The sequence below is a fragment of the Meles meles genome, chromosome 11 (genome assembly GCF_922984935.1).
Source record: "Meles meles chromosome 11, mMelMel3.1 paternal haplotype, whole genome shotgun sequence".
Classification (NCBI taxonomy): Eukaryota; Metazoa; Chordata; class Mammalia; order Carnivora; family Mustelidae; genus Meles; species Meles meles.
In genome coordinates this window covers 8211578-8223984 of record NC_060076.1, presented here as the reverse complement: position 1 = coordinate 8223984, position 12407 = coordinate 8211578, and the positions used below count along the sequence as shown (strand labels likewise).

At 53.4% G+C, this 12407-nt stretch overlaps 1 protein-coding gene across 17 annotated transcripts in view; it reads left to right on the top strand.

Annotated features, from left to right (window-relative positions):
* The window catches only part of RALGPS1 (Ral GEF with PH domain and SH3 binding motif 1), a 274225-nt gene that overhangs the window by 40848 nt on the left and 220970 nt on the right, over positions 1-12407 (top strand). For 16 of the 17 annotated variants that reach the window (XR_006820740.1, XR_006820741.1, XM_046022361.1 and 13 more), the window contains one exon: positions 12171-12292. Coding sequence is in view for 15 of the 17 variants with exons in the window: in XM_046022361.1 (XP_045878317.1) it covers positions 12236-12292 (57 nt within the window). In the remaining 2 variants the exon portion in view is untranslated. Of the gene's footprint in view, positions 1-7698; positions 7832-12170; positions 12293-12407 lie in introns of all 17 variants that reach the window. The other variant, XM_046022362.1, reaches the window with a different exon arrangement.

The window sequence follows — 12407 nt, the reverse complement described above, 5'->3', positions numbered from 1 at the left end:
TTCTCCTGTTCTGTCTCTGTCCACCATCCCTCCTCACATCCAGTTGTGGGGCCGCATTAGTGTCCTCCAGCCTGGGACAGCGCCCTGTCCTGAGGGTCACATCAGGTCCCCAGTGGAGGAAATTAATGGTCCGGTTCTCGTGCTTTTGCTTCACATCCCCGTAGGGCAGAAGTGTCTCATCCTGGGAGACTTCACTGAGCCCCTGCCCTGGCGTGGGAGCCCCCTGTGCCGGCCAGGCTCTCCCCAGGGCCTCCCTCCTCTAGCAAAGGTCTGAGTAGCGGCCATCGTCCTCCCCCATCCTCCGGGGGCAGGGGAAGCAGCTACCACAGTCCCACTTTACCATCTTCTCTGAGATGTGCTCTGTCAGCCGTCGCCACTTCTGTTTTTTAATTTTCTTAATTTCCTCCCTCCCTTCCTTCCTTCTCTCTCTCTCTCTCTCTTTCAGATTTTACTTATTTGACAGAGAGACACACAGCGAGAGAAGGAACATAAGCAGGGGGAGTGGGAGAGGGAGAAGCAGGCTTCCTGCTGAGCAGGGAGGCAGATACAGGGCTCGATCCCAGGACTCTGAGATCATGACCCGAGGCGAAGGCAGATGCTTAACAACTGAGCCACCCAGGAGCCCCAGGCGACCCCTCTTTCTCTTGCATTTGTAACATTTTGCTCTCCACTGTTTATTTTAAGCCTGAGAACATGCTCAGGAGGCACCTCAAGTTCCCAGAAAACACCAGACTCCATCTCCCGCCTTCCCTCTTCCACCCCAGGAGACTCTGGGAGACTCAGGCGCTGGTCCCTTTGCGAGGCCGGCTTTCCGTGCGTCAGAGCCCCAGGCCGTCCTCAGCGCCCTCCTGAATGGTGCTGCACTAGCTGGTGCCCCTGCCTGACTTCCTTCTCCTCTTCCCACTGCCTGCTTCTGCAGGAGCTGCTGCCTGGGACATGGAACGCCTTCTCCTGTCGTTGAGGGCGTTTCTCTAGCTTCCTTCCAGGGAAAGGCCCGGGATGCGGACTGTTTCTCTCCGGCTGGGTATGCTCTACGTACAGGAGAGTTCACCCTTCTTAGTTATGTTCTGTGAGTTTTTGGTTGATGTTTTGGAAGGATCCCTCTGTTTGTGTTAAGAAACAAGCGTGAGGAGGCAGGGGTGCAGCAGGGAGAGTGTGAGGACGACACTGCCCTCGAGCAAGCCTGGGTGGGCTGGACTTGGGGGTGGTGGTGAGCCCAGGCGTGTTCCACAGGGAGGGTTGTTTCCACTGATGCCTGCCCGGGTGGACCCCGTCCGTCCAGTTTCAGACGACACTGCCTGCCTTCCCCAGAGCGTGTGCTCCTGGGACCTTAACTAAGAGGAAGTAGGTGGCTGGCGGGGGCTGTGCAGAGCTGGGGAGAGGGAGCGGGCACCGGTCCCTGCCCAGGATACCATCATCCCAAATATGCAGAAAGGGAAATGTCACTCTCCAGCTTTCCGGGGTGTTCCCAGCGCTGTTGAGGGGGTCTGGCGTGCTCCAGGAAGACCACCCTCATTCTCGCTCTCCCCTTCACCCCCATTTCCCGGCGCTCCCTGTAAGCCTCACCCATAGGGATCCCTAGGCCTCTTGTTTCTCCCAAGTTGGCCTCCCCCACTATGGAGAAACCAGGCCTTACCTGCCAGCTAGTGGCTGCCCGTGGGGACCTCTCCCCTCCGCCGGTGTTCTGCAGCCTTGTTTCAGAATGGAGGAGGAGCCTTTGGTTTCAAGAGAATTGTATGTGTACGCGTGAGGGATGGCGAAGCTCTAGCGGCCTTTTCATAGAGGCCTGAAAAACTATCCAGCCAGCCAAAGCACTGGTTTTCTTTCGAGAACCTTCCCTGGTTTTATGAGACGCGTGTGTTCACTCCCACTTCTCTTGGTGCCTCAACTTCTGTGTGATGTCTTGTGGTCTTATGCTACCGGAGCCCTGCCTGTGCCTGCCCCGCCCCAGCGGGTGAGCCTGGCGGTGAGGGGCACAGGCACAGCTGTCACTTCCCAGCTGCTCCTAGCCTACAGCGTCCTAGGGACCCCGTTGACCACCTGCGAGGCGGGCATCACGAGTCTCCCTGTTTGCCAGGCGAGGAAGGTAGAGCTTGGTCAGGTGAAGCAGCTTGCCCGGGGCACAGAGTAAGTGGCAGGTGAGAATTCGGCTCCTGATGGATCTGTTCTCCTGCCCCGGACACTGCTCTGCAGCTGTCTTGTTCTCAGCTTCCACCAGGCCTTCACCTGCCGCTGTGAACCGGCGGGGTTGGAGGGCGTCGAGCGCCTCCCCAGATCCGCGCGTGCTGCGGGCTCTGGCGGCCTGCGGGATGCGGGCTGTGACCACACCTTGCGTGTTCCACGTGGATGTCGATACTGCTGTGATGATTAGACCACAGGTTAACTGAAGTGCGTTGGTGATCTATAGCAGCTTTTTGTCGCCAAGGGTTTTTTTCTTAGTCAACAGATGCCAAAAATAGAACTAATTTGTGTGTGTGTGTGTGTGTGTTGAAAGGCTAGTCTCTGAAATACGTTTACGTTGTATCTGTGTGTTTGCTTCTCCTCCACGTGCGCGGACGTGTGCAGAAATGCTGCCCTACTCCGTGTGGGCTGTGTGACCTTGGGGACGGGGACCAAGGGTGGTGGGGAGAGGAGACTTTCCTTTTTTATTTGATGCCTTTTTATTAAGAATATACAATTTCAGCATGTATCTGTATTACTTTATGTGAGAAATTCAGGAAGTCCTCCTCCTTGAAAAGGTTAGGTGCCCCTGGGCTGGACTAAGGTTTCTGAGAACGAGGATGGACCTCGTCCACTTCCGCTTCCCTGGCTTCAGCACACCCTGTGTGGACTGTGGGGGGACGTGGGGCGCTCAGTCCGTGCCCATCTCCTGGATTGGTGGATTGCTGCCTGTTTGCGGGCGCCTACCTTAGCTCCATAAATGTAGGTTCTTCCCTTCCCCAAGAAGATGCAGTCCTCATGCTTCTCTCTGGGTTCACTCAGTTTCACAGGTTTTGTCCCTCTTTGGTGAGATCTGCAGCCCTCCACCCCTGGAGCCAGCCCTCTTCCCCACACCCTGCTGCTTTCTCTCCTCCACAGAGGCACAGCCGTGGTGGCGCCTCCCCAGCCCACTCTCCTTCCCTCAGTGAGAAGGTGGGATGTTGGAGGTTGAACATCTGGTGGGTGGTTTGGAAGGGACGGGGTGCGGGGAGGGGGCGGCGGGGAGCGCTGCAGTGAGTGATGGCATTCAAGTCTGACATGTGCTTACGTGGCCGGGCCTCTCTTTGAAAGCCGCCAGACGCTGCTGCTTGCCAGGAAAAGAGGTTTGGCCAGTTTGGAGAGGGCCAGGAGGAGGCAGAGATAACAGCCCTGCCAGCGCCCACAAGGGGGACTTTCTAGAGCTGCTGGCTGGTGGTCCAGCTCCAGAGTGACAGTTGCAGTGGGAACTCTGCATGCGCTGTGTGTGTGTGTGTGTGTGTGTGTGTGTTTGCGTGTGTGTTTGCCCACGTGCGCATGTGTGCACAAACACACACACACGTACCGCTCCTGGAGCGATGGAGGGGTTGTTCTGCCCACAGCCCTCTTTGTTTCCTTCTTATTCATCTTGTCACAGCTTCTGTTCAAGATGCACAAAGGTGGTGGGGCACCTGGGTGGCTCAGTGGGTTAAAGCCGCTGCCTTCGGCTCAGGTCATGATCTCAGGGTCCTGGGATCGAGCCCCGCATCGGGCTCTCTGCTCCGCGGGGAGCCTGCTTCCTCCTCTCTCTCTCTCCGCCTGCCTCTCTGCCTACTTGTGATCTCTATCTGTCAAATAAATAAAAATAAACCTTAAAAAAAAAAAAAAGATGCACAAAGGTGGAGCCGGTTCCCACCACATCCGCGGAGAGCAGCCCACTCCACGCTTGGGAAACGGGCTCTGCAGCGGGGCTCGGGATCCGTTTCCATGCTCGTCTGAAACATTTGGAAGAGATCACTCTCTTGTAATTGAACATTCCTGAATGTGTGTATTTTCTTTGAAACAACCTCCATACGCGTAGGAAAAAGTGGTTATTCTGCCTTCTCAACAGTGGTCTACACCAGACTGTCTCATGTTATTTTCTTGGTTTCCTGAACCTGCAGTGTCGAAGGAGAATTCTGCAAGTTTGGAAGGAAACCAACATGGCATATGGGATTTTCCTCCCCTCTCCGGGAGCCCACACACGAGAGCAGAGTCTGTCATACAGAAACAAGATGAGGGATTGTTCTGTGGTCCTGATACAATTGCCACGTTCTTGTGAAGTTACATCATGAGAATTGCTTGCTCTGCGGCATGTTTCGGTTTCCAAGGAGGCATTAGCAGCGTGTGTGTGTGTATGTGTGTGTGTGTGTGTATGTGTATGTGTGTATGTGTGTATGAGAGAGAGGTGAGAGAGCCGGAGAAGGATGGGAAGATGGGATTTTGGTGTGATTCAGAGTCAAATGGCAAGCTCAGAGCTAGGGCTCTTGCCTACCTGCCAGACTGCCCAGTCTAGCAGGGGCCGTGCTGTGGTCAGTGCATCCCCAAGTTATGGTGTCATTAATCTCTTTGTACCTCCATTTCTTCATCTGTTAAAAAAAAATGTTTTTTAATGCATGGAAATCCCCAGCCAGAGCCTGGAACGGAGTGTTTAATAAATTGTCCTGATGACGGGTGAGCAGATAATGATGTGAGCTCCTTGAGGCCAAGGACTGGTCTGAATTCTCTGCACGAGCAGGACTTGGGAGGTTTCACCAAGTCTGCCCAACAGATGGGGGAGTGACCAGGAGACAGAACGGCGTGGCTGTGTCTGCAGCGTCAGGGCCATCTGTTAAACTCTCTGGGGATCCCTGCCTAGCTTATTGGCCTCTGTGTGTTAGGATGGACGTGGGCTGTGGTCTGGTGAGGAGGGGAGTCTGCTCCCTTGTGCTCCTGGCGCAAGGCATGTCAGGAGTCCTTTCCGCCCTGGGCTTCCAGGCTAGCTCAGGGTACCCTCCTCTGCCCTTCCCTTGAGACACTCCCACTGGTCCTTTGAGAGCCAGCTCAAGGGTTCTTCTCAGTGATGTTGACCCCCAGAGTGAACCTGTGATCTGTTAGAGCATGTGTCCCTTGAGTATCTACTTGCTGGTGTTCTCCCTACTGCTCTGCAGGACCCTGGAGGGCGGAGTTGTGTTGTTTCTGACTCTAGATGCCCAGGACTGGTCCCCCAGTGGGCTCAGTGGGTGGGTGGGTGATGCGTGAAGGAGTGGACAGCTGAGCAACATGGGACTGTCATCCACTCGTGACAGCCCCAAGGCTAGGAGTCATCCTTGGTTCCCTTCGTTTCTTCTCGTGTCACCTGTGGTCCATCACCAGGTCTTGTCTGTTTCTTTCCAGAACCCCTCCCAGATCCATCCCCCATCCCTGTAGCCAGCAGTCCATGCCGGCGTCCTCTCTTGTCCCTGCTGCCTCCGAGGCTCCGACTTTGTCTCTCTTCATCCAGTTCTCTGCCCAGCAGCCAAAGTGGTCTCAAAAACCGTAAGATCAGATTCTGTCTCTCCCCTGCTCAAAACCCTCCAATACACCAGAGGGTTCCCACTGCGCTCCAGACGCAACCCACACACCCACCATGGCGTGCAAGGCCCTTCATGCTCTGGCCCCAGCCTGTCTGTCCACTGCCTTCTGCGCACTCAGGTCCATCTGCCTCCATCACAGGCCTGCTGAGCTCGCGTGCATCTCAGGGCCTTTGCCCTTGCGGTGCCCACTACAGAGCACACATGGTGGTTTTTATGGGCTGACTCTTCCCTAAGCTTGTAGTTCACATTTCAGTTCAAACGTCCTCAGCGTGTCCTTCCTTGGTGACCTGACAAACGCTCTCCTCCACCCTATTTTAGTTTTTTTAGATTTTATTTATTTATTTGACAGAGAGAGAGATCACAAGTAGGCAGAGAGGCAGGTGGGGGGGGGAGCAGGTTCCCCGCTGAGCAGGGAGAGCCCGATGTGGGGCTTAATCCCAGGACCCTGAGACCATGACCTGAGCCAAAGGCAGAGGCTTAACCCACTGAGCCACCAGCGGCCCCCCCCATTTTAGTTTTTTAAGATATTTCTCAGTATCTGAAGTTACCTTCTTTGTATCCATGTGTGTATTTTCTGACTTCTGCACTGGAATGTAAGTTCTGCAGGAGCAGGGCCTACTCACTTCATGTCTCCACTGCCTGGAACAGGGCTTCTGCAGACATCACTGAATTTTGATGAGAAAAATATGACATCTTTATTTTCACCAACCTCTAAATGAATTTTAGCATTTCTCTCAGTTACTAATAAAGACAGTGAATCCCAGTAATAATAATCGTATTTGGGACTTTGTTGCCAATGAAACTCATGGTATTTTCATATCACACAATGATCATTGGCCTCTTAGAATATCTCTGCTCGTAACTACTTTCAAACTATGGTAGTTATTAAACCCACCAAAGATCTTGTTATTTAATGCAATAATAAAGAAATATGTATTTCCCGTTAAATGAAGAAATATACATTATTATGTTATAAACTATTTTAAAATAGTTTAATAACTATTTTAATATAATTGGTTTCAGGGTGCCTGGGTGGCTCAGTGGGTTAAAGCCTCTGCTTCTAGCTCAGGTCATGATCCCAGCGTCTTGGGATCGAGCCCCGAATCGGGCTCTCTGCTCAGCAGGGAGCCTGCTTCCCTCTCTGCCTACTTGTGATATCTGTCTGTCAAATAAATAAATAAAATCTTAAAAAAATAATATAATTGGTTTCCTGTGTAATTTTATTTTATGCATCAATACATGCATTTAACAAAATGCATTATGCATTTTATGCATTAACATTTCTGTGAGGAGGGACCCAGAGGCTTCACTAGGCTTCCAAAAGGGTCCAGGGCACAAAAACGATTAGGAACTCCCAGCTAGAACAATTCCTGCATAAAGTAGGAGCTTGATGAGTGAATGATCAATGCTTATCTTTCCCTGTTCAAGTGAGCCCCCTGTGTTTTCAGAGTCAGGTTTCTGGTGGCTTGGCATGAACTTGGTGTTTAGGAAGTAGCCCTGGTCCAGATCTTTCGGAAGCCACTCCCAACTACCTGCTGCTGAGAAAGAAGCATCTACCCCAGAGCCCGGGGTGGGAGCCAGGTCCACTGCTCTCCTTTTCTTTCAGATAGATTCTGCCTTCAAGCTTCTCCTTGCGTCTGCTCCCTTCACACTCTGGCTGACTCTTCCTGCTCCACGCAGGATCTGGCCACCCGCTGGAAGTGAGGGCACAGTGCCTCAGGTTGGCTGGCCGGGAGAGACTGGCGTCTCAGGGTCCTGAGTTCCCAGGAGAATCAGGTAGCCACTCTGCTCTAGTCATTCCGGCCTGGGAGGCATGGTCGCCGTCACCAGGGGCCCTCCTGGGGTTGCCGAAGCAGTTCTCGGGTCTGGGCCAGCCCAACTCCCTTGACGGGCGTCTGGTCCCTAATGAGGAGTTGGGGACGGCTGGGCCTCAGGGACTGAAGGTGGACGGCTGGAGGTGTCTCTGGGCCCTGAAAAGGATGCTCTGTTCTGCTTGATCCTGTCATTTCTTAGTATGTGAAATATCACTCACCTGAGAGTCACTGCCCATAAGTTAGGCTATTTGGGTCCATGGCGAGACGTGCAGGAATCGGATCTCAAACAAGTGCTCTGGGCTGCCTATAGGAAGCGGAAGGGATAACACACTGTGGCTGATGTGCTTCGTCTCTAGGTGGGCCAGAGGGGTGTGGAGTGGGCAGAGCAGGCCTCTTGGAAGAGGAGCCCTGCACTTAGACACCTGGACTCAGCCTGTGCTCCCTGGACACCTCGGGCTCATAGCTGGAAACCCCTTTCCTGCAATGGAGGCCGGTGGTTTCCCAGCGTGATGCTGTGCTTTCTTGAAGTTAATTTTTTGTTCATTATTTTAGGAAAAAAGAATAGGTATAAATGAATGGAATTGTAGGATTAGATTAGCACTCAGAGTAACTAATAACTTTGATTGAGTGCTTGGTCTGTCACTGGCCTGGGTAGAGTGTTTTACATGCATTTTCTCACTGGGGCCTCCTGGGCTCTTGGATGAGGCCTAGGCCCAGGTTTCGACGGACCAGGGTTTGAACTCCCTAGTCCCACCCCTCAACCAGCAGTCAATTACATCGCCTCTCAGAGCCTCAGTTCCAGGAGTAGAAGAGTCTCCCCAGCACGGGGTTTTTGTGAAGATGAAATGAGCTAGAAACGTGGCACCTAGCCCAGCTTTGTGCTGCTGCTGTTCCTGGGTGTGCCACTGGTGGTGTGTGCACAGGGGCACCTCGGAGCACGATGCTGGAGAAATGGGCAGAGTGGCTTGTCCTTCAGACTGGATGTAGGAAGTGAGCCAATGACCAGTCGTGGAAGAGAGTGTGAGGATAAAATGTGGCACCTGTGTTGACGGGCTCTGTGACTTGAGAATTTACATGTCAGGCAACTGGGGAGAGCCAAGGCCTCTGGTTGGGGCCAGGCTGAGCAGACTGGGCTCCATGTTGGTCTCCCCTTGGTGAAGACCCACAGAGCGCCAGGCATACCCTGAAAGGAGTAAAGCCCACCTCAGCCTGGAATGGGAGCAGGTTGGATCCACAGGGAACATCAGGCTGGTGTCCCCTCTGTCCTCCTGCCACGGTGACTCTGTCAGACTTGGGTCGAGTCACTTCAGTCAGGCTTGAGCTCATCTGAACACAGTCCATCCAACAAGCCGGTAGCTGCTGGCATCGAGAGCCTGGCTGGGTTGGCCCTGACTCCCAGTCCGCATGAGCTGGGTCGTCTGGTCTGAGAGAGGCCTGCAGCTTGAGCCGGTCTCATGCTGCCCCTTGGGTTCTCGAGCGGGCCTTACTCTCAGCCTCAGTTTCTGGCTTCCCCACTTTGAAGTCTCCGAGTTTCTCCTGGGGTGTCTGTCGCAGGTTCTCATCCACCAGACTCCTGGGAGGCCTTCCCTTTGCTCCAGGGGCTGGTTCCCCTCCCCGCAGTCCTGTCTCTTCTGCACTGGATTCCTCAAAGATTTTTGCTTATTAATAACCCTTCTCTCTTGTCATGTGCTAATGTAGTTTGTTTTTGCTATTTTACTGTTTCTTGGATTATTTCAAAGGGATGTGGAAGGGGGGCAGTTAAACATGGCAGTTCAGGTCGCCGCCGTGAAACCGAGCCGGTGGCTGCTGCTTTCACTGTGGAGTGTGCATACCGTAAAATTCACCCATTCCAAGTGTATAATTCTGTAACTTCTGGTGAATTTACAGAGCTGTGGGACTGTCACGATGACCCAGTTTTAGAACTTCTCCGTCACCTCAGAAGAATCCCTTGTGCCCGTTTGCAGAGCGGTCGGCTGCCTCCACCCCCAACCAACCACTGATATGCTCCTGTCTCTATGAATTTGCCTTTTTTGGACATTTCATAAAAATGGCACCCTATAGTACAGCGTTTTGGTTCTGACCTCTTTCACTTAGCATAATGTTTTTGAGGTTTATTCGTGTTACGGCTTCTATCAGTATTTCGTTTCTTTATTGCTGGGTCCTCTTCCCCCGTATGGACCTGTCACGTTGCCGACCTGCTCAGCAGAGCGTTCAGGTGTTTCCAGTTTTTGGCTCTGATGAATAATATGTGAGTGTCTTTGTGTGGACATAGACTTTCATTTCTTTCAAGGTAGCTACCTAGGAGTAGAATTGCTGGTCAGTTGGTAAGTGTATGTTCAACTTTTTTTTTTTATTTGACGGAGAGAAATCACAACTAGGCAGAGTAGCAAGAGAGAGAGGAGGAAGCAGGCTCCCTGCAGAGCAGAGAGCCCGATGCGGGGCTCGATCCCAGGACCCTGGGGCCATGACCTGAGCCGAAGGCAGAGGCTTTAACCCACTGAGCCACCCGGGCGCTCCTATGTTTAACTTTTTAAGAAAGTATCAAACTGCTTTCCAAAGGAGCTGGACCTTTCGCCCCCCTCAGCAGCAGCGTATGCGGGCTCCACTTCTCCGCGTCCTTGTCCACACTCGGTGCTGCCTTTTCCGTGATCGCCGTCCTGGCGGGTGTGAGGTGGCAGCTCACCGTGGTTTGGATTTGCCTTTACCTGGGGCGTTTCCCTTCGCCCTGCTGAGACCTTCTTTCGCTAAAGGTCTCTTCCTATTTTCATGCCGCTGCCTTCCAGACCTGCCCCAGCCACCGGCACAGGGTCCCAGGTAACAGCGGGCACGGCTTCTCCGAGGACACGGATGATCAACAAATGAGTGTTTCCAGCCCGTCCCCTTTCCCTCACGAGCGGGGAGTTTGGACTCGGAGAAGAACTTAGCCGACCTGTGCTTTCTTTCCCCCTTTGCTTTCTCAGTATGAAAAGGATCGAGCATTGAGAAAGGCTGAGAGGCCAGGGCAGTGAACTTCTGTCAGTGGATGTCAGTTGTTGGCGTTCTGACATGGTCGCCTTATCTCGACTTCATCGTATTTTGTGGATTGATTTGAAATGAAGTCGCAAGCTCACTTCAGCTCCGCCTTCTGTCCCACGTGTCCCCCAGATAGACTCGCTCCTGCTTAATCTCCCCACTGTTGCTCTCATGCCCCAGAAAAGGAATGGTAATTCAGTATCCTCTGAAACGTCCATATCCAGCGGTCCCCACTTGGCCCCCAAATGTCATTAATAGCTCAGACTGGTTCCTCTCAGTGTCTGGGGGAAGAAGGGAGGGAAGGTGGACGGCTCACAGGCTGTCGCCGAGGAGATCGGGGCTGACGGAAGCCAGCAGAGTGGTTGTGAGGGGACGGCCATCGTGGCTTTGGAGCCGTGCACTGCCGGAGCCTGTGGCACTCTGGCGCTCCTTCTCGGGTGTTGGACGCTGCTCGCCACGGGCCCTGTGGCTGAGGCTCCGGCAGCGACACAGGCAGGGTGGAGATCTTCTCTGTCTACCTCCAGACCATCTTCCCCAGTGGGCTTCAGGCGAGACCTTCCCTCCAGGGTGGATCTTCTCTGGCACTGTGGGTTCGGCATATATTCCAGATGAAGCTCTTCATCTTCTACAAATCTGCGGTGCCGCCTCTGTCCCTTTCCTTGAGGACGGACACACCATCCTTCTGGCACCTCAGGCCAGACGCCATTCATCCTCAGCTTATTCTCCTCTGTCCCTCTTCCCCATTACTTTCTGCTCCTGCTGTCTCCCAGTCTGTCTCCTTCTCTCTGACTTCACTGTGACAACGTCACTTAGCACAGAAGACCTTCAGCTCTGGCCTGGGTGATTGCAGTTGGCTTCCAGCTGGGCCTTCCACCTTCTCCTTTCCTTCCCCTGTTATATTCTCCTTGCCCTCCTGGTCATTTTCCTGCTGACAAGCAGGTGGCGGCTACAGTTCTGGAATGTTCAGTGCTGTGATGAATGCTCTGCTAGGGGCGTGTACACACTGGCATGAGAGCATCTGGACCTGGTTCGAGTGGTCCAGGCACGATACTCAGAAGAAACGACGTTTGAGCAGGGCCTTGACTGATGATGGGATCAGGAGGCAGCATGAGCGAAGGCACTAAAGCGCTCTGCGGCTCAGGTGCCTCACATGTAATATGGGCAGAAGAGGACCTGCCCGAGGCTGTTGTGAGGGCCGTGGTGAGCACTGCACAAGTCTCACCTTGCTACTGATGAAGCGGTCGAGGGCATGGGTAGATGCGGTAAAATCCATTGTCTTCTTTACCCGCTTTCATTTAAAACAAAGGGCAGGGCACCTGGTGGCTCAGACCATTAAGAGTCTGCCTTTGGCTCAGGTCATGATCCTGGAGTCCTGGGATTGAGTCCCGCTTCGGGCTCCCCTCAGTGAGGAGCCTGCTTCTCCCGCTGCCTCCCCCTGCTTGTGTGCGTTCTCTCTCTGTCAAATAAATAAATAAAACCTTTAAAATAAATAAACAAAACAAAGGCTGTGGGGTACCTGGGGGCCTCAGTTGGTTAAGCCTCGGCCTTTGGCTCAGGATGATCCCAGGGTCCTGGGATTAAGCCCTGCGTTGGGCTTCCTGCCCAGTCGGGGGGCCAGTTTCTCCTGCTGCCTGCTGCCCCCTGCTCATGCTCTCTGTCCTTGCCAAATAAATAAATAAAATCTTTAAGAAAAGGTAAAGGTCTTCTTTGTGGTCTTCTGTTCAAGTCTAGCACAATGTTCCCTGCCCCCCTCCCTGCCCCCAGTGGGATTAAGTTGAGTTTGAAACTGGTTTTCATGAGCACCCTTGCCTTGCAGGACTTCTCCAGACAGGTTATGTCACCGACGGAGGCTGCCCTGAAGCTCCCTGCGGCCCAGAGACTATGTACAAGAGGAATGGTCTGATGGCTAGCGTGTTGGTCACCTCCGCCACTCCACAGGTACGGGGCTGTGAGAATCGGGACCATGGGTGGGACTGGGGGGACTCCTTTCAGCGGACCCAGGCCCCAGCTAAGTTGCGGACAGCAAGGAAGCAAGGCTCCATGAATCCCACCA